General features: G+C 49.1%; 1 protein-coding gene across 3 annotated transcripts; it reads left to right on the top strand.

The window, feature by feature from the left end:
• The first annotated feature begins 2,526 nt into the window (after window positions 1-2,526).
• Window positions 2,527-19,563, top strand: Rcc1 (regulator of chromosome condensation 1). Of its 3 annotated transcripts, none has more exons than XM_020182261.2 (10): window positions 2,527-2,685; window positions 12,331-12,412; window positions 13,934-14,121; window positions 14,287-14,466; window positions 15,623-15,719; window positions 15,833-15,955; window positions 16,446-16,601; window positions 16,808-16,927; window positions 17,497-17,649; window positions 18,488-19,563. In XM_020182261.2, the coding sequence occupies exons 2-10, from the start codon at window positions 12,340-12,342 to the stop codon at window positions 18,661-18,663; spliced, it is 1,266 nt and encodes a 421-aa protein (XP_020037850.2). In that variant the 5' UTR covers window positions 2,527-2,685; window positions 12,331-12,339; the 3' UTR covers window positions 18,664-19,563. The 3 variants fall into 3 exon arrangements, with proteins under 3 accessions (XP_020037850.2, XP_020037849.2, XP_073936908.1); XM_020182260.2 differs by lacking the exon at window positions 2,527-2,685 and adding an exon at window positions 4,936-5,052; XM_074080807.1 differs by lacking the exons at window positions 2,527-2,685; window positions 16,808-16,927 and adding an exon at window positions 4,936-5,052.
• The last annotated feature ends 2,080 nt before the right edge of the window (window positions 19,564-21,643 follow it).

Raw genomic sequence — 21,643 nt, 5'->3', positions numbered from 1 at the left:
GATCTACAGATGCAGAAGACATGGATATAGAGGGTCAGCTAATATGAATGTGCTATGTGCCTAGCCTTACTTGACTTGGAAATAGAATACTGAAGCCAGGTGCTGGTGGCTCATGCCTATAATCCTAGCTACTCAGGAGGCAGAGATCAGAGGATGGCAGTTGGAAGCCAGCTGGGGCAAATAGTTTGAGAGAGTCTATCTAAAAAACCCATTGCAAAAAAAGGGTGGGTGGAGTGGCTCAAGGTGGAGGCCCTGAGTTCACATCCCAGTCTCTCTCTCTCTCTCTCTCTCTCTCTCTCTCTCTCTCTCTCTCTCCTCTCTCTCTCTCTCTCTTACACACACACACACACACACACACACGTCCAATTTCCTGGGGAGTGAGGGCAACACCTCACTCTCTGGTCTTTGTGCATGTTTTTTTGTTGTTTTTTTTTTCCCCCATGATGAGATTTACTATGTGATAGCATTCTCTAATTCTTGCAACACCTCTGTGGTACAGGGACTTTATTCAATCTGTTTTACAGGTAAGGAAGACAAGGTTAGGTTATTTGTCCAAGTCACAGCAGAGAGGGGTTTGAAGGACTGCTGGTCTCCAGAGCCTAAACCCTGAATCACTGTCTTCATCTCCCCTTTAAGCATCAAAATGGCCTCAAAACTCAGGAACTTGCACTTGGTGGGCATGCTCTCTACCCACTACTTGAGCCATGCACTTTTCTGTTTTATATTTTTGGCAATATTAGGGTTTAAAGTCAGCTTTGGACTTGCTAGGCAGGTGCTCTACTGCTTAAACCACATCTCCACAGTGCCCCACCCCTTTTAGTTATTTTTCAGATGGGTTTGTTGGGGGCTTTTTAGGGGGGAAGGGTGGGAGCCTGGTGGATTTTTTACCAGGGCAAGCCTCAGACCTCCAATTCTCCAACCTATGCCTCCCACAAAGCTGTGATTACAAGTACCTGCCACTATAACTGACCTATTTTTTGAGATAGGGTCTGGCTAACTTTTTGCTTGGTTTGAGGTTATCCTCAGACCACAATCTTCCCAATCTCCACTTTGCCAGTAGCTGGGATTACAGATGTAAACCACCAAGCCTGACAGTATGGTTATTTTCTAATTAATGTCCATCTGACCTACTACTTGAAGGGTTCTCAAAGAAAGGAGCTGTGTTTGTACCATACTTGGCATATAGAGAAGGCACTGATTGATGACTTTATTGTCTTACTGTGATCAGGTTCATTAGTTCCTATTTTGGTACTCCTTTTCTCTGTTTACTTTGAGGCTAGTTACAATCCTCCCAATTTCAGCCTCTCAAGAGGCTAGGATTACAGGTGTGAGCCACCAGTGCCTGGCTTAAAAGTTCTTTTGGGCCAGGCATGGTGACTTAAATCTGCAATCTCAGCTATTCAGAACAGTGAGATAAGAAAGTTAAAGGCCAGTCTGGCAAAATCTTAGATCCCATCTCAAGAACGAGCTGGGTGTGGTGAGCACACCTGTGATTCCAGATACTTTTTAACTAGGGCAAAAACTAGAGACTCCTGTCTAGCAAGCATGAGACCCTGAGTTCAAACCCTGGTGCTGCCAAAAAAAAATTCCTTTTTGATTTCTTCTTTGATCTATGGACTAAGAGTGTGTTATTTAGTTTTTAAACATTTGGAAGTTTTCCAAAATTGTTTAGTTGATTTGTGTGTGTATATGGGGGGGGTGACCTTGAGCTTTCTAGGCAAGTGCTCTACCACTTGAGCCACATCCCCACCCCTTTTTGCTTTAGTTATTTTTCAGATATTGGTTTCTTGTTGAGATGGAGGTCTTGCTAACTTTTTGCCCAATCTGGACTTGAACCTTGATAGTCCTGACCTCTGCTTCTTGAGTAACTTGGATTATAGATGTGAGCCACTGTGCCCAGCCTTTGTTTTATTTTTGTTCTTTCTTTTTTTTTTTTTTTCTTTTGTTTGTGTGTGTTTTTGTCATTGTTTTTTGGTGGTACTGGAGTTTGACCGTAGGGCTTCCATTATGCTTGCTAAGCAGGTGTGATACCTCCCCTTTTTTGTTGTTGTTGTTGTTGTGGTTTGTGGTACTGGGGCTTGAACTCAAGGCCTACACCTTGAGCCACTCCACCCGCCCTTTTTGTGTTAGGTATTTTCGAGACAGGGTCTCACTATTTGCCCAGACAGGCTTTGAACTGTGATCCTCTTGATCTCTGCCTCCTAAATAGGTAGGATTACAGTCATAAGCCACTAGCACCTGTGTGAGATGCCTCTTGAGCCACTCCACCAACCCTTGTTTTGGTGGAACTGGTTTGAACTCAGGGCTTTCCTCTTGAACCACACCTCCCATCCATTTTGCTGTGGTTATTTTTATTTATTTTTTGGCAGTATTGGGGCTTGAACTCATGTTACTGGAAAACCAGTCACCGGCACCTGGCTGAATCTCATTTTCTAACTCTCCTGAGGTTTCTCTAAGGAACAAATGAGTTTATGCATATGGATGTGTTCTGTAGTTACAAATGCCTTTTACAAAATAGGTAATAATAATCATTTTTATAATTACATTAAGCCATGTGAGTGAGTAAGATCTTGGAGGAAGACAACCCAGAAAGATCAGAGGTCCTACGGTTAAAACTTGGAAACACCTCAAAGTATATCATCCAGAAGAGGAACCCACAATGGAGGCAGAGGTAAACTTGAAGAGGTAAGAGACTAAATATGTGAGTGCACTGGGGTGGGCACTACATAGTAGGAGAAATTCAATTGGAAAACACTCATCAAAAATGTTGATCTTCATGTAGCGAGGGGTAAGGGGGGCTGGGGGGGCAGGGGGTAAGAGAGGGGGTGGGGGGAAGGGGGGAGAAATGACCCAAACATTGTATGCACATATGAATAAAATAAAAAATTTTTTAAAAATGTAGATCTTGTACCAGGCACTGGTGCTCACACCTGTAATCCTAGCTACTCATGAGGCAGAAATCAGGAGGATCAAGGTGTGAAGCCAGCCCAGGCAAATGAGTTTGTGAGACCCTATCTCAAAAATACCGAACACAAAAAAGGGCTGGTGGAGTGGCTCAAGGTGTAGGCCCTGAGTTCAAGCCCCAGTACTGCAAAAAAAAAAAAAAAAAAAGTCACTCTTAGGGAAGGGGTTGAGGGGAAGAGAAGATGGGGTGATGTAACTAATGTACAATATAAGTCTAATCAGAATTGTCACTATGGATCCCCCCCTGTATAATGAATATATCCTAATTAAAAATGATTGAAAAAATGTCCATCGTGGGGCTGGCAATGTGGCTCAAGTGGTAGAGTGACTATCTAGCAAACATGAAGCACTGAGTTCAATCTCCAGTACCAAAAAAAACAAAAAACCATCTTGGCCAGGTGCAGTGACTCACATCTGTAATTCCAGCTACTTGGGAGGTGGAGATCAGGAGGATGGAGGTCTGAGGTCAGCCCGGGCAAAAAGTTAGAGAGACCCACCTTAACCAATAAGCATATTGTGGTGTGCAACTGTCATCCCAACTACTCCAGAGGTGGAGGCAGGAGGATGGCAAGTTCATAGCCAGTCTGGGCTACACAGTCTGTCTCAGAAAAAAAAATTAAAATATCCATGTAGGATGATGTCTGGAATCAGAATTAATGTGAAACACAAAAATGCCCTTCTGCAGAGGTTGCTGCCCTCGTGGGAAAAGTGACACAATCAAATGGCCTAAGTAGTCACCTCAGGAATAGGCAAAATCTTGAAGAGCTGGTTGTGTGCGTCTGAGGGTGTGCCAGCAAGAAGGATTTTGCTTGATGCTTGCTTCCCAGCTTCAGCTCTACCCCAATTTGTGCTTTTAGCTTCTTCCCTTCTTTTTTTTCTCCATCCTCCCTCCCTTCCTCCCTTCCTCCTTTCCTTCCTTCCTTCCTTCCTCTCTCTTTTTTTCTCTTTCTCTTTCTTTTTCTTTCTGTGCTCCTCTCCTTTTTAAATGTTTATTTGTTGCCCATTCTGGGGTTTGAAGTCAGGGCCTCATGCTGCTAGGCAGCTGCTCTGCCACTTGAGCCCCTCCACCAGCCCTTTAATGCTTATTCTGAGACAGAGTCTCAGTAAATTGCCTAGGCTGGCCCACAGCTGTGATCTTCCTTCCTCAGCCTCCCAAGTAACTGGGATTACAGGCATGTAGTACTTAGGACCCAGCCTTTTCTTATTTATTTTTATTTCGGGGCGATACTGGGGTTTGAATTCAAGGCATTGAGCTTACTGGACAGGTGCTCCACTGCTTAAGCCACACCTTCAGCCTTCAGCCCACTCCCCCCATCTTCTTCTGGTCTCTTTCCTTTTACTTCCCCCATTCTTAGTCCCTCTTTACCCCAAACCCTTCTCCACTTTGTTCTCAAACAAAACCCTGATCATGTGGAGCAGAACCCTTCCACAGTTCCCCGTTGCTCAGGACAGAGGCGGCACTTCATCGTACCACAGGGCCACGTGCACCCTGTGATATTCCCCGGGCACCGCTGTTCCAGTCTTCACGGCAGTTTCCTGCACCCTTCCCGGCTTTCCCCGCTAGCCGATATTCCAAGTGCCGCCCTCCTAGGATGCCTTTTCCTCCTAGATTTAACTTGGACGGCCGTTCTTAAGCGCAGGCTGAGTCAGATGGCCCAGTGTGTACCTCTGTTATGACCCCATGTGGTTGACGGTCTGATTTCTCATCCTTCTGTGTGGAGATACTCTAGAGGGCAAGGAAAGATCAGTATCTTTTTGCTTCGTACAGACCCTTCCTCACCAGATTTTCCAGAACAAACCCTGAGTCAAGTACTCTTCGGGCTGGCTAGTTGTCAGTCCACTTGGCCTGGTTTGAGGTTTCCAAAGTACACAACCACTGCAGCTGGGCCAGTAGCAAAAGCCTGGCCAAAAGCTCGCGACCCAGGAGCAGCCACTTGCACTTCCAGGGGTGGCCGCCAGGGGGCGCCGGGCTCTTTGTTTTCCCTTCTGGCCAGGGTCGGGGCCGGAGGCCTACAGAGCGCATGCTCCGGGGCAGTTCGCGGCCCGGCGGGCGAGCGCTGGAGTTCCTTGTGGCTGCTCTGCACCGAGGTGGGTCGCGCGTCGGCGTGCGGAGAGGCCGGGAGGAGGGAGGCGCGCGGGTGCCCGGCGGAGCATCGCGGATCCGCGGCGGGCCGGGGTCGCTGCTCGCGCGCTCCCCGGGGCGCGCAGCGCCGACCCTGCGTGAAGCTGGCGGCGCGAAGGCGCGGTGCGATCGCGCGTGCCCAAGACCTGCGGAGCGGCTGGCCGGCCCGGCCCCGCCTCGCGCTAGCAGGGGCCGCGCAGCCCCTCCGCCGCCGTGCCTCTGTCGCCAGCCCGCCCCGCGGCGGCCCCGCGGGCGGGAGATTCAAACGGCCCGAGCGCGGGGGGCCGAATGCGCGCGGCCGCGGTGACCTCCCCAGCCGCGGGGCCCCGTCCCACGCGCCGCGCCGACTCAGGTGGCCGCCTGGAATCCGCTGCGTCTCCGACGCGGGAAGGGATCTTGTCCCGCCTTCGTTTGGAGAAAGCAGTTTGCAGAGCGGGGAGGGGGGACGGGGGGCTGGTCTCTGCCCGCGAGAGGTCTGCTTTTGGAGATCGAGGGTGGGTGGCGAGGGTCCGCCGCAGCTACAGAAACCTCAGCGACAACAGGCACCCAGTTGGTTGTTGACTTCTCCCGGACGGAGAGGTGTGCCCTCAACTCCGTGTCCACTCAGTGTGTCAATAAATTGTTTGCTGGCCGTCCCGTGAGGCTCCTGAACTGCTGGGGAAAGATGGTGACAAGGGTGGGCTTCGTGTGGCCCTTGTCTAGTCTTCTTGGGGAGACTTGTGGGGTCACAGCTCTGGTTCAGTGCGATTACTAAAGCATGCTCTTGGAGTCTGGGCGCTGCTGCTGGCAAGTTACTCATTCATCAGACTAAAGAACATTTCCGACCACGTGTGACTTGTGTGCCTTACCATACGAAGTTGAGTGTATGGAGTGTTACAGGAACCCCAAGGGGGACGCTCCCTAATCCTGCCCCAGAAGGTCAGGGATAGCTTTCCAGGTGAGGTGACTTTTGAAGATCTGGTTTCCATGGAAGTGCAGAGGCAGAATGGCTATGGGGTTGTAACAGGGTCAGGGTGATCCAGGCAAGGGGGCACAGCATGTGCAAAGACAGGAAGGTATAGGTGAATGTTGTGGTTAGAGATCCCACAGGAGACCAGAGTCTGGAGGAAGGGAACTGATGATGCAGCAGGAGCTGGATGTGGAGAGTTGGATGCAGGACCAAGGATCAGTGGATGGGGGTGGAGGAGGCAGGCAAGGCTTCCTCCAAGAAGGGCATCAGTGGAGCTTGGAAAGTTGAATTAGCTCACCATGTCCCTCCTCCAGTGCTCTTGGGCCACACACCCAACCTCTGGGAGCCTTGGTTTCCTTGTCAGTGAAATGAAAGTAAGAGGCATTTGGTGAGATTACCAATATCCTATCATTTCCATACAGCAGTGGCTTTAACATTTGGTGGAAGCTGTAGCCTCTTTCTCCAGGGAAAAATGAACACAGAGGCCCAGGCACAGCCCTCTGTACTTGGGACCCTAGTAAGGAACTCTTGCTGTGAAGTGTGCCGGTTCTGTGCCTGGCATGGCTGGCACAACATAGCAGCTGTTCAGCAAATGTTGACAGGAGAGCCCCATCCTCTCTTCCCTCCTTCGAACCTTTCACACAAAGACATTCTTCAGCCCCTGAGTCTGGCAGGCAAGTTCTGCCTCCTAGTGGGGAGGACGGAAGGGACAGCTGCTCTGGTCTCGAGAGTGCTCCCTGTCCTTTTTCTGGAAAGGAGGCTATGGGGAGGTCACGGGGTCGTGGCAGAAACACCAGGCTCCTGGTAGACTGTATAGTCTGGTTTGCCTACCCTTTTCATTCAACAGGTTGGGGACAGCTCCTGCTTTTGTGGAGAGTGGCCTGGAGACCTGGGATCTCATTCCACCTCTGCATGGCCTGCAGCACCTTCCCCTTCCCTGAGCCTCATCTCCCTTATCTATCAACAGGGTGGTTACACTTCCCACAGGGCAGGTGTGAGCTCTCCAGGTCAGGTTGATACCAGGGCTGCCTGGAAGTGGACTCCTATCTGACTTTTATTTGTGATTGTATCTCACTCTTCACCCAGATCATAAACTCTTGAAAGCTAGATGCTAGGGGTGAAGGGTGGTTTGAACTCAGGGCCTCATACCTGCTGGGCAGGTGCTCTACCACTTGAGCCACTCCATCACCCTAATGGGTTTTCTTGAGATAGGGTCCTGGGAAGAACTGTTTGCCTGAGGCTGGCTTTGATCCTTCTGATTTCTGCCTCCTGAGTAGCTAAGATTACAGGTGTGAGCCACTAGCGCCCAGCTAAAAGTCAAGTTCTTATTCTCAATCTAGACACTACTTAAAAAAATAGATGCAGGAGTTGGGGGTGTGGTTCAGTGGTAGAGTGCATGCATGGGCAGATCCCCAGAACCAAATAAATGAAACAGAACACAGAGAGCAGGCAATGGCACAGCTCCCTACTGTGCTGAGCACTTCCTTGAGACCTGACAGATCAGAGTTGTCTGATCTGCAGAAAAGACTCAGTTTTATGCTTGAGGAGATACTGGTGGGGAACTGGTAAGAAGGTGCCATGTTATCCCCCTGCCCTGCCTCTGGGGTTGTACACAATGGTCCTCTTAGAGTGTCCGTCTTACAGATAAAGAATGGAGCTCAAAGACAACTCTGATCTGTCAGGTCTCAAGGCAGTGCTCAGCACAGTAGGGAGCTGTGCCATTGTCTGCACCTGTCACTGGCCCACTCATGGGTCCCAACTGGCTGTGTTTCCTTTCTGCCTCCTCTCCTTCAGTTTGCTTCTGTGCTCCACTCCTTCTGTTTGGCCAGGGTCATTGGGGATCCTGCTCAGACTGCTTGGATCATGGTCTACCTTTAGCTGACCTTCTTTTTTTCAGAGGTGACACTGAGGTTTGAACTCAGGGCCTCACTCTTGCTAGATAGGCCCCACACCTTTTCCTTTTCTTTTCTTTCGGTGGGACTGGGGTTTGAGCTCAGGGCTTTGTGGTTGCGTAGCAAGTGCTCTACCACTTGAGTCACACCTAGCCCAGGCTAGTCTCAAGCCACAATGGATGCCCCCCCACTCTCAGCCTTCCAAAGTGGCTAGGTGTGAGCCGCTGACACCTGGTCCCTCTTCTACTTTTCCAGATAGGGTGTGTTTGCCCAGGCAGGCCTGGACCATAATCTTCCTATTTATCACATGTACCTAGGATGACAGGTGTGAACCACCACACCCAGCTTATTGGCTGAGATGGTATCTTGTTAATTTTTGCCCAAGGTGGCCTTGAACCCCAGTTCTCTAAACCTCCTCCACCTCCTGAGTAGCTGGAATCTTGAGCCACACCTCCAGTCATGTTTCTTTGTTTTGTTTGTTTTTTGTTTTCGGCAGCTCTGGGGTTTGAACTCAGGGCTTCATGCTTGCTAGGCAGTTGCTTTACCACTTGAGCCACTCCACCAGCTCTTTTCTGTGATGGGTTTTTCTGAGACAGGGTCTCGCAAACTATTTGGTTTGGCTTCAAACCAGAATCCTCCTGATTTCTGCCTCTTGGGTAGCTAGGATTAGAGGCGTGAGCAACCAGTGCCTGATGTCTTTTATTTTATTTATTTATTTATTTATCTATCTATCTATCTATTTATTTATTTATTTTAGGATCTCATCATGTACCCCAGACTCGTTTTGAATTTGCCATTTTCTTCTTCAGCCTCTGGAGTGCTGGGTTTACAGGCATTTGCCACCATATACAACTTACTTTTAATTTTTGGGGTGCTGGGAATTGAACGCAGGGCCTGGCACTTGCTAGGCAAGCAGTTTACCTTTGAGTTTTACCTCCAGTCCTGCACTTTTTTTTCTTTTTCTTTCTTTTTTTTTTTTTTTTTGGTGGAACCAGGGGGGTTTGAACTCAGGGTTTGACTCTTGCAAAGCAGACACTGTACCTCTTGAGCCACACTTCCAGTCCACTTTGTGTTCTGGTTATTTTACAGGTGGGGGACTTTCAACCATGATCGTCCAGTTCCCAGCTTCCCAAGTAGATAGGATTATAGGAGTGAGCCTGACTGACACCTGACTTAACAATTAGATATACCTAGATTCTTTTTCTGGCTCTCTTTTATTTGCTTTTTGAATTTAAGCAAGTTAAATTTTCCTCTCTGAGCTTCAGTTCTTTCAACTCTGAGATAGGAGTGAATGTTAGTGCTGTCTTCAGCTATTGTTTTGAGAAGTAAAGGTTTATGCATAGGGAGGAAGATAAAGTGAGCAGCTGAGATCCCCAGTGAGACTCATATGGGGTGTAGATTGGAATGATGGACAGGCATGTAAAGTAGAGTAATTATGATCCAAAGTGTATGCCAGCTGGCAGAGTGGCTCAAGCAGTGAGAGTGCTGCTTAACAAGCATGAGGCCCTGAGTTCAAACCCCAGTGCTGCAAATAAATACTTACACAAAGTGTATCCCAGTTTCTTTGGAGAGAGTGATCAGGTTGGGGACAGGAATCAGAGAAGGTGAGTTTGAGACTGGAGAAGTTCTTCCAATGGGATAACGGATCCAAAAGGCATTCGAGATGGAGAGATACTGGCTGGCAAGCATGAGGCTCTGAGTTCAAACCTCAGTACTGCCAGAAAAAAAAAAAAAAGAGGCAAGCTGGGAGAATAAAAACTGGGTGGCGTTTAGAACTGCCACCTCATCAAAGTCAGAACTGGGCCTGGCACAACCTGTCCAGGCTTAGCAAGATACTAGGCCACTGGTTACTTCCTGTCACCTTCTCTAGAATAATCAGCACAAAGTACCTGACCACGTGTCTGCAGCACCTGAAGCAGACAGCTGGAAAGGCTGGGGCTTTAGAACCTACTGGAGGGAAGAAGTGGAGAGGCTGGGCAGGTCCCCAGCGAGACTGGGAAGGGATCTTGCAGTTTTTTTTTGTTTATTTGTTTGTTTTTTGGGCAGTACTAGGATTTGAACTCAGGCCTTGAGCTTGCTAGGCAGGCACTCTACCACTTGAGCCATTCGACCAAAAACTTGAGCCTGTTTTATGTTGGGTATTTTCAAGATAGGGCTATCAGCCCTCTCTTGTAATGGGTTGCTCTTTTTTTTTTTGGAGATAGGATCCTGAGAACTATTTGCCCAGGGCTGGCTTCAAACCTTACTCCTTCAGCTTGTCTTTCATTTAAAGACTGGAGCTCAGTAAAGATTTATTTCCAAACTGGGTGCCTGGTGATTCATCCCTGTAATCCTAGCTACTCAGGAGGCAGAGATCAGGAGGATCGAGGTTCAAAGCCAGCCAGGACAAATAGTTCTCGAGACCCTGTCTTGAAAAAACCCTTCACAAAAAAGGGCTGGTGGGGCAACTCAAGGCATAGGCCCAGAGTTCAAACTCTTAACACTGCAAGAAAGAAAAAGAAAAGAAAAAGATTTATTTCCACAGCTGCACATGTGGAAGAAGAAGAGCTTTAGACACAGTCTGGGCTGGATTGGAATCTGCAGCTGCATGGAGAAGTCATGGAGGCCGGGGGGGCGGGGAACAGAGGGGATAGGGTGAAGCAGTCAGCTATCCTGGATCTTCTTAGGTCCAACCTGCCCTGTCACCCTTAGGTGATTTCCTTGTCCCACATGTAACACAGGCTACTTGTGAGTTAATGAGAGGATCTATATATAGTTTTTGTCTCTTACTGGACTGTTTAGGAAAACCAGGCTCCTCCCAAGATTGGCACTTCATCCCAGCTGTAGGGAGACACTGCCAGGACGATCTAGAGTTCTAGGTCAGCCACAAAAACAAAATGTAAAACAAAGGCTAAAGGCGTGGCTCAAGTGGTCCCAAAATCCCTTGTGGACCAAAAGGCACAGGTGGTGTGGTTTGATTTTATTGAAAATAACTTTGTGTGCTACTGGGAATTGAATGCACAGTCCCACTTGCTACAAACAAGCGCTCTACCACTGAGCTGCCTTTCCAGCCCCTTCTTAAATCTTGAGACAGAGTCTTGCTAACTTCCCCTGGCTGCTTGTGGTCTTCCTGACCTGCCTCAGCTTTCCAAAGGCTGGGATTATAAGGTGCATGCCTCCACCCTGCCTGGCACTGTTTTTGGCTGATGATAGTGATAACATGTCACCAAAATTATGAGTGTCGGGGAAAGGTGGTTGTTAATATTATTTATGAGTTTCCCCAGGAATCTTTGGGGACTCAGGACATACACAGCCTGTGGATACCAAAATCCTTGGGTATTTAAGCACTGTATAGAATGATACGCTTGTATTTGCGAATAACTTATGCATTCTCCTGTGTACTTTATTTTTTTGGTGGTTCTGGGGTTTGAACTCAGGGCCTTATGCTTGTTAAGCAGGCACTCTACCGCTTGAGCCACTCTGCTAGCCTTGTTTTGTGGTGGGTATGTTCCAGATAGGGCCTCTTAAACTATGGCTGGCTTGGAACCTTGGTCTTCCTGATCTCTGCCTCCTGAGTATCTAGGAGTACAGGTGTGAGCCACCAGCGCCCGACTTAACCCTCAAATCTTGATCTTCCAGATCTGTGCTTCCCAAGTAGCTGGGATTATAGGGGTGAGCCACCAAGTTTGACCTTTTGTTATTAATGATTGGGAATATTTGGAATTTAGTCTTTATCCATTCATATTCAGTTCTTAGAGTAAATTTTGAGAGGTGGAATTACTGAGCAGTTCCTTCTTGACTTTTCATGGTTTGTTTGTTTTTTTTTTTTTTCCTCTAGTACTGGGGTTTGAATTCAGGTTCTCATGCTTGCTAGACAGGCACTCTACCACTTGAGCCACTCCAGCAGCCCTTTATTCTGTTGGGTATTTTCAAGGTAGGGGCTCATGAACACTTTTTCTTTTTTTTTTTTTTTTTTTTGCGGGCTTGAACTGAAGGCCTATACCTTGAGCCACTCCACCAGCCCTTTTTGTGTTAGGAATTTTCAAGAGAGGGTCTTGAGAACTTATTTGCCCAGGTTGGCTTCAAACAGAGATCTGCCTCCTTGGTAGCTAGGATTACAGGTGTGCGCCACCAGCACCCAGTGCAGCACCAGTGATGGGTTTTTTTCGAGATAAGGTCTCTTGAACTATTTGCCCGGTCTGGCTTTGAACCGGGATCCTCCTGATCTCTGCCTGTTGAATAGCTAAGATTGGGCAAGAGCCACCAGTGCTGGCTCTCGTGAACTATTTGCCTGGGGCTGGCTTTGAACCGCCATCCTCCTAATCGCTAACTCCTGCCTTTGTAAGATTTTTGATAAATATTGCCTAATTGGCACAGGACAATGTTTGCCGTTTCTGACCTGTAATATTTGGCTGGGGTTTCAGGACAGGAAGATGCCACCCAAACGCATAGCCAAGAGAAGATCACCCTCAGAAGATGCCATCCCCAAAAACAAGAAGGTGAAGGGTAAGTTGTCTTTGCCTCTTTCTGGCAGTAGGTGGCCTCTTGGATCCTTGAGAAGCTGGGACTGGATGTGGATGTCTGGTGATTTCCCCAGCTGGGAGGTCTCTGATAGCTTGTTGAATCCCACCCTTTGGGAATCACAAAAGGGACAGACTTGGCTAAAAGCACTCAGGCAGTGGGATAAGTAGTTTTTGTTATCTGGGTTCCACAGATGAGGAAACTGAGTCTGAGAAGGGTCATAGTACTGGCTTGTGACAATGCATTGCAGGGGACTCTGCCACTTTCTAGCTATGTGACCATGGGCAGTCACTTTCCCTGGCTGAACATGGATTGCCTACTTCATAAAAATGATGTGAACACAGCACCAGCCTCTCTCTGGTATCAGTTGAGGCAGGCATCTATGGGTTTCCTCTCTTTTATGACCCCAGAGTGGAGTAGGGACAAGAGAAAGCCCCCCCCACCATAGTCCAGGAGGGGGGAGGTGGACACACATTCAGACAGTGTCTGTCTTTTGCAGACTGTCGTAACCAGGCAGTGAGGGCCACTGCCACCCGCTGCCATCCCAGCACCCACTCCTGCCAAGGTGCCTGCGGGCGGAGCCCTCCTGACCAGAAAACCCAATCAAGGGCTCCCTGTCCAGTGCACCCTCTGCGCAGCTGCAGTGGCCCTGACAGCCATGGCCACACCCCAGAGGGATGGGCTGGGCGCCATTGGCTAGCAGAGGCCTTACACTGCCCACTGGTTGACCCAAACTAATCCACAAATGCTTCTATGAGCTCTCCTTACTCCTTCCCCTTCCTCTTGCACTGCTCAATAGGAAGAAGGACTTAGCTGTCCTCTGAATGTGTCCAGGAGTTGAAAATCACAGCCTGATCACTGGGTATGGTGACTGATGCCTATAAGCCCAGCACTCAGGAGACTGAGGCAGGAGGATCACAAGTTCAAGGACTCACTGGGCTACATAGCAAGACCTTCTCTCAAAACCACAACAAATTCATAGCCTGGGGAGGGGGTGGTTAGGGTGGAGTGTGGGGACTGCTCCAGCCCAGGTAGCCTCCCTGAGAAGTGCTGGAAAAGTTATGGGGCCTCTGGAAGGTTCATCCTAAATCTGAAGGGTTTGCAGAACAACCGAGAAGTAGCACAGCAGACAGTAATAAAGGGGAGACATTACCATCTGAGCGGGACTGTTGACATCACGGCTCCTGACCAATGTCAGCTAATCAGGAAAATGATCTCGTTTCCTCATCCCCTCCCCGCTAAGTTTCATCTCACACTGTGGAGTGGCTCTTCCTTCTCACATTAATAATGTGCTCAGGTTTTGATCTTGAGACTGCCCTGTGGGAGAGGTACTTCTCTTAGCTGGGTTCCACAGATGAGGAAACTGAGGCTGAGAAAGGTCATCCTAGTGCCCTGTAGCAGTGCAGGGGCTTGAACCCAGGTCTGTGTGACCCCAGAGCCTGTGAGGTGACCTCTCCCCTCTCCTGTCATCCTGCACACTCAGGGGCTGTCTTCTCTGCCCCTTAGTCTCACACAGGTCCCACAACACAGAACCAGGCTTGGTGCTGACACTGGGCCAGGGCGACGTGGGCCAGCTGGGGCTGGGTGAGAACGTCATGGAGAGGAAGAAGCCGGCCCTGGTGCCCATTCTGGAGGCTGTTGTGCAGGCCGAGGCGGGGGGCATGCACACTGTGTGTCTCAGCAAAAGTGGCCAGGTAGGTTGGAGGGTTGACTCAGGTTGGACAGGGCCTGGGGGCCAGGAATGGGGAGTGGGCAGGAGTTTGCACCAGGCACATTCCACTGGAGGTGGAGCTGGCTAGCCAGGCAGGAAGTAGCATGAGGGGCCAGACCTTGCGCTAATGCAGGCGTCCGGGCCACAGGTCTACTCCTTCGGCTGCAACGATGAGGGTGCCCTGGGAAGGGACACATCAGTGGAGGGCTCAGAGATGGTCCCTGGAAAGGTGGAACTGCAAGAGAAGGTGATACAGGTGTCAGCAGGAGATAGTCACACGGCAGCCCTCACCGAGGATGGCCGCGTCTTCCTCTGGGGCTCCTTCCGGGTAAGTCTGGTCTGGAAGACTGCATGGGACCTGGCAGGCAAAGTAAATCTCTGGGCTTCCCCAAATTGTCCCCCTCCCTGCCCCCATTGTGCTTGCTTCCTGGTGGGAAGATGAAGGCCCACGGGCAGAGCTGGGACTCAGATCCAAATCTGGCTTCTTCATCTGCACCTGTCTGCACCACTGCCTGTCCCTTAAATCTGATGGAAAGGGCATGTCTTGGGAATGGGGGAGGGTCAAGGATGCCTTTGGATGAGCTGATCCAGGAAGCTGCTCTTTTCTCCCAGCCCCTTCCACACTTTGCAGAGGCTTGCGGGGAGGAAGTCATGGAGGTGGGGATTGTCACGTATCAATGTTTAAAGCAGTTCAGCATTAAAATTCTTTTGGTGCTTTGGTTCTTCTTCTGTTTTGAAGTGTCATAAAAAGAAAGGAATCGTGCTGGCATAGTGGTACACAGCTGTAATCCCCACACTTGTGAGGCTGAGACAGGATTGAGAGTTTAAGGCGAGCCTGGCTGTACAATAAGTCTGTCTCACACACACACCCCAAACAAGCCAGGCAAATAGTTCTCAAGACCCTATCTCAAAAAAACCCATCACAAAACAGGGCTGGCAGAATGGCTCAATGGTGTCCTCATTAAGATTTTTTTTTTTTTTTTTTTTTGCAGTACTGAGGTTTGAACTTGGGGCCTGCACCTTGAGCCACTAAAGCCATTTTTTGTGATAGGTATTTTCGAGATAGGGTCTCACAGCTGTTTGCCCTGGCTGGCTTTGAACCATGATCCTCCTGATCTCTACCTCCTGAGTAGCTAGGATCATAGGTGCCTGGCAAGATTATTTTAAATTTTTATGGAAATTTCCTAATACACATAAAAGTAATCAGAATGATGTATTGAACCTCCATCCATTTGCTACACAGCTTCAACAATTACTAACTTATTATTTCTCTACTTACATCTACTCTTCCACTTACTTTAACACAATTGCCAGGCCATGTGTGATTTCACTCACAAGTATTTCAGTAAGTGGCCAGGCTCCTGCCTATGTCCTTATCCCTATCTGCTACCACTCAGTACCCTTCACCAGGTAGCTGTGTGGTCTCTTGCAAGCTGGACTGGGCAGGACCGCCTGGTAAGTGTTTGTCCCTGTTGCCCTTCCAGGACAATAATGGTGTGATTGGGCTCTTGGAGCCCATGAAGAAGAGCATGGTGCCTGTGCAAGTGCAGCTGGACGTGCCCGTCGTGAAGGTGGCCTCAGGTGAGTTGGGGGTACTGTCTGCAGGCTGGAGCTAGAGAACCTTGTTCTGAGGCTGGCTCAATGTTAGGCTGCACAGAAAAGCCCTTCTTCTTCTGTCCTCCTCTTATCTACAGGAAACGACCACTTGGTGATGCTCACAGCTGATGGTGACCTCTATACCTTGGGCTGCGGGGAGCAGGGCCAACTGGGTCGTGTGCCTGAGTTATTTGCCAACCGTGGTGGCCGGCAGGGCCTCGGTAAGTGGCTTTAGGACCTCCAGTGGGACAACTTGGCAAGCTATTGCCTGGTGAAGGCGAAAGAGCTCGGGATTCTCCATTCACACATACTTCAAATGAACTTGTAGTGTGAGCTGAGAACTCAGACTTTGGAGACTTCCTGCCCTGGCTTTGAATCCTGTTCTGCCACCTACTGACTCTGGGACACTGGATATAGTTTCCTTTTCTCGTCACCTCCCCAACTAATGCTACTTCATTGGGTTGCTGTGAGGATCAGTGAGTTAATGAGGAGGGTGTCTGGGAAGTTCTGTCAGTGTTACCTCTCATGACTGGGAATCTGAGCTAGGCAATTCTTTTGGGCTCACTTTCTTCTGTAAATTAGGGATAAGCATCTCTGCTTAGCCTCTCTGTAAGGGCTTTTGTAATGGAAGAGAAACAGACCCGGGGTCAGAGAGAAGAAAGACCCCCTGTGTCTGTCTGTCATTGACCCTGGCTTCCTTTCTGCCTACAGAGCGACTACTGGTGCCCAAGTGTGTGCTCTTGAAATCCAGGGGTTGCCGGGGCCATGTGAGGTTCCAGGATGCTTTCTGTGGTGCCTATTTCACTTTTGCTATCTCCCACGAGGGCCATGTGTATGGCTTTGGGCTCTCCAACTACCATCAGCTTGGTGAGTCCCAAGCCCAGCGTCAGGCGTGACCCAATGACCTGGGTTTCAATCCTGACTCCACCACTCAAACAGTGTGTATCCACTGTGGAGCCACCTAACCCCTCAGAGCCGCAGTGTGTGCTACTTGAGAGTAAGAATGTCCGTATTGTGGTGAGGGTGGTCTTGTCATGGAAGGGGGTTGAGAACACCTCCTTCCCTAATGGCAGGAACACCAGGCACAGAATCTTGCTTCGTACCCCAGAACTTGACATCCTTCAAGAATTCCACTAAGTCCTGGGTGGGCTTCTCTGGTGGCCAGCACCATACAGTCTGCATGGATTCAGAAGGTAGGCCTTCCAAGTCCCTCTCCATGTTGGAGGCAGAATATTCCCTGGGCGTGTGCCTGGCCAGACTCCTGGGATCATAGCCTTGAAACCTGGGCCTATTCCAGGGCTTGAGCCAGATGTGGATCCATGAGTGCCACCCTTGTCCCCCAGATTCCTGAAACTTCAAAGCATTGGGGATCTCTGTGCAGGTTCTCCTCATCCCTCAGATGAGGAAGAGACACTGCAGACCTCCTCCTGACCACCCTGGGACTGGAGATAAGCTCTCAAGGACATGGGGACGCACCTGGCTTGCCACTTATTTTGTTTGGAGCATGATCTCTGCTATTACTCATCTCTCTCTTTTTTGCAGGGGAGTGGGGAGGACTGGGATTTGAACTCGGCCTCACACTTGCTAGGCAGACACGCTACCATTTGAGCCATTCCACCTATTTTTGAGATAGAGTCTCGCAAACTATTTGCTAGGGCTGGCTTTGAACCACAATCCTCCTGATCTCTGCCTCCCGAGGAGCTAGGATTACAGGTGTGAGCCACTGGTGCCCAGCTGCTCATCTTTCTCCCTCCTCCCACAGGAAAAGCATACAGCCTTGGCCGGGCAGAGTATGGGCGGCTGGGCCTCGGGGAGGGTGCTGAGGAGAAGAGCACACCCACCCTTATCTCCAGGCTGCCCACTGTCTCCTCAGTAGCCTGTGGAGCCTCTGTGGGGTATGCCGTGTCCAAGGATGGTGAGTGGAGCTGCCCACACGTCTGGCTGGGGCCTGGGAGGGTCCTGGTTCTTAGCATACTCCCTAGCAGACTGTGACGTCTACCATCAGGTGGAGCTGAGAGGCAGAGAGTTCACAGTGACACAGCTCCTGACTCTTAGAAGTTCTAGCCTGTTGAACATAAATAAGTAAGAAGTTACTGTAATAGGTGATTCATTTTGCAGAGGGGATAAACAGCAAAGAAGGAGCTATCCCTGAGGCCCAGGGAGGCAGTGGACTTGAACTCAGGGTCTGCAGACTCCTAACTCAGGCTTCCTTCCACCAAGGTGACCTCTTATGTTTTCCAGTGCCTTGTACTTAGAGTTTTAGGGAAAAGAAGGCTTAGTAGTCAAGGTCCTGGCCAGCCCAGAAAGAAGAGTGTGAGCCAGTGGCTACCAAAGCCTGAGTGGTGAGGACAGTCGTGGGTGTCCTTTAGAAGTCAGACTGGCCGAGGTGCTTGATCCGAGAGATGCCCTGAGGTCCTGGGACTTGCATTGCACTGAAGGTTCCCAGGCAGAGGAGCATTCATAGCAGTATCACAGGTGGCTGGTCCTGAGACCAGCTGCTGGTGGAGGGCCTAGGGAGTGACTAGTAATAGGGCCTTAGTTGCCACACCTAGGAGCAGGGAGAAGTCTTTGGCACTGTGTAAGGACGTCATTTCCTTGGCTTCTTCCAATTTCCCTGAGCTCCCAGGGGCTGGGACGTTGTCAGGCTGCTGTTGCCCAAAACCAGACTCCCCTTCACCCCCCGCCATGTGCCAGACTTCTCACAGGTGGGCCTAGGGATCCTCAAGGTAGGTGCCTGTTTCTCTCCCTTGCAGGTCGTGTTTTTGCCTGGGGCATGGGCACCAATTACCAGCTGGGCACAGGACAGGACGAGGACGCCTGGAGCCCCGTGGAGATGACTGGCAAGCAACTGGAGAACCGTGTGGTGTTATCTGTGTCCAGCGGGGGCCAGCACACAGTCTTATTAGTCAAAGACAAGGAACAGAGTTGATGAAGCTTCTGAGGGCCTGGCTTCTGGTCCCCCCCCACCCTCCCTCACAGAATAGGGAAGCAAAGACAACTACAGATTCCTGAAGGCCTCTCCCCAGCCCTGAGCACACTGTCACCTCCTGCCTTTTTCCCATCAACACAGCAGAATCCTTGTCCTCATTTTCTTCCTCCTTTCTGGAGTCATCCTGGGACCTGCAGGATGAAGAGGGAGGGGGAGGGTCGTTGGAAGGAACGCTGCTCCCTCCAGACCTACGTGGTCAGACCTTTGCTCACACTTCCCTACCTACCATGGTCCTGGCTGGTCTTGGCTTTGCCTACCGAAAAACCAGAACTTCCTCCCCTGGGGATTTGGTGGTCACACTCTGAGAAGTTGGAGTTCCGTCAAGCCCTACTCAGGCCACATACAGCCCTTCTACAGCAGATGGTGCGGTCACCAGACTCAGCTGTCACGGCTGACTCAGCTGGGGGAATCTGGAGAAAGGCAGGGCTATAGGGCCGTGGGTGACCCCAAGCCAAATATTTGGCTCTAAGCAGGTGTCCATGGAGCAAAAGAAAGTGATCCAGTTGAAGGAGACAAACCATCTCGCTGTTATCCCAGAAGCACAAAGCAGATCTTGTTCCTCAGACCTGCCATGTTTTCCCTCAGCCATTCAGGCTTGCTTGCCCACAGCCAAGAACCAGAAAGCTATGTGGACAGGGTTGTAGGGGAGAGAGGAGGGAGGATTTTATAAATATACAGCAATACTGAGGGAGGGACAGAGGCTGGTCCTAAGAAAAGGAAGCAGCGGCTTGTACAGTGGCTGAGAAAATAGTTTTGATTTTTTTTAAATTGTAAGATATTTTGGAGGGGAGAGTGAAATCTTTTAAAACTTTGAATAAATTAGAGTTTTGTAAAACAGGCCACTTGTTTTCTACACCCTCCCTGTTTTCTTGAGGGAGCACATGCCAGATGCGGGTTCTGTTGCAAAGGGAAGAATAAACACATGCCTGTGAGCCTGGTGTCACAGATACAGTGTGAAGGATATCAAGATATCCCACTGCTCTGTGTACCTGCCAGCCAACCAGATGCCATTGGCTGCTCTAAGGACTTCAGATCCATCAAGAAGGAGAAAAAGGTGCTTGGGTGTTCATTATTTGGGAATCACTGGATTTTTTCTTTTTTTTAATCATGCTGCATAATACAAGAAAAATGGGATGGATCTTTTAATTTCTTAATCCCAGATCAAGGTTTGTAAGTACATTATATCTCTAGAAATGCTTATCAAGCTGCCTTACTGTTTTCAAAGCTGATAAATTTATTTAAGCATTAATTACAGGGCTGGGGCTGGGGCTCAGTGGTAGAATGCTTGCCTGGCATGCATGAAGCTCTAGGTTTCATCCCCCAGCTCCAATAAATAAATAAACATTAACTATACCTTATGACAGTTTATGTATTAATGTAGGTTTTCATTTGAGCAACCAAATCACAGTGCTAACCTGCCCAATATAATGCTCAACTACATGTGGCTTTTTACATTTAAATCAACTTAAGTTTCTGGGGGTTTTTTGGTGGCATTGGGATTTGAATCCAGGGCCTCACCCTTGCTAACAGGTGCTCTACCACTTTAGCAACTCCACCAGCCTTAAGTTTTTTTTTAATTTAAACTTTCTGTTGTACAAACTACATTTCAAGTACTTGATAATTACATGTGACTCATGCCTATCTGTCCATGCGGAAAGTTACAGCTGCTTATGTAAAGAGTATGTAAGCCAGGTGCCTGTGGCTCACACCTGTAATCCTAGCTACACAGGAGACAGGTCGGAGGATCACCATTCAAAGCCAGCCTGGGCAAATAGTTTGAGAGATCCTATCTCGAAATAAAACATGATAAAAAAAGGGCTGGTGGTGTGAGGCTCTGAGTTCAAGCCCCAGTACCTCAAAAAAAAAAAATGTGTAGGCCGGGTGTATTGGTGCGTGCCTGTAATCCCAGGCTGAGGCACGAGGATTTTGAATGTCTAACCAGAGGGGTGTGTACTGAGACTCTCAAAAGTAAAGGTCTGTGTGACAAAGTTTTATTAACCCTAGAAGGACTCTTGGATGTCACTTATTCTTGGAGAAAATGAGTATGATATAAAAAAAGAAAAATTTATGTCTGATTTTTTTTTTTTTTCCCCCTTGAAATTTTAGGATTTTGATTGAGGTAAGATCTTGCTGTGTAAGCCAGGCTGGCATGGAACTCATACCTCAGCCTACCTCAGGTGCTGGGATTACAGGTGTGCATCACCCTTCCTGGCTTGAAATTTTAGTTGCTTGTTTGTTTTGGTGGTTCTGGTGTTTGAACTTAGGGCCTCACACCTGGGTACTCTACCATCTGAGCTATGTTTCCCATCCCTGAAATTTAATTTTGATTCAAGTTCTGTTTTCATGTTTTCCTTGTGGAAATTACGTATGTTACCCTCCACACACAAGAAAAAGTCCACTTGGGTTGTATTTACCAGGCATTGCCCTTTGGGATTTTGGAGGTGAGAATTACCCTGTTTTCTCATGAATGCTAGCCACCTGCTCTTTGCTCTCCCACCGAGCCACGCCTCCAGCCCAGACTTATCCCATTTGTTTTAACAGTTCTGAAGCATTGGAACTTAACATGGGCCAGGCTCTTAACCTGCAAGCTTGCTTCATCCTTCCAGCCCTTCAGGAAAGTAACTGCCATCCCTCTAAAAGAGTTGGAGTGACTTGCTTGAGGTCCAGGCACCAGGTGCCCAGTATAAGCTAGCCTGCAGCCAGCCTTATCCTGGGCCCTGGAGGAACCTGTTTCTTTGCTTCATTTAATCTAAGAGTTGTAAAGCTCTTACGAGGTGCTTTGTCACAGTGCCAGGTCAAGGTGATACATACCTGTAATCCCAGAACCTGAGGTAGGAGGATTGTGAGTTCCATGCCATCCTGGCTTATACAGCAAGATTGTACCATTTTTATTCTCTGTAGGTAATATTTACCTTGTTTT

The sequence above is a fragment of the Castor canadensis genome, chromosome 7 (genome assembly GCF_047511655.1).
Source record: "Castor canadensis chromosome 7, mCasCan1.hap1v2, whole genome shotgun sequence".
NCBI lineage: Eukaryota > Metazoa > Chordata > Mammalia > Rodentia > Castoridae > Castor > Castor canadensis.
The sequence above is the reverse complement of the archived record's forward strand: the minus strand, read 5'-3'. Positions and strand labels throughout refer to the sequence as shown.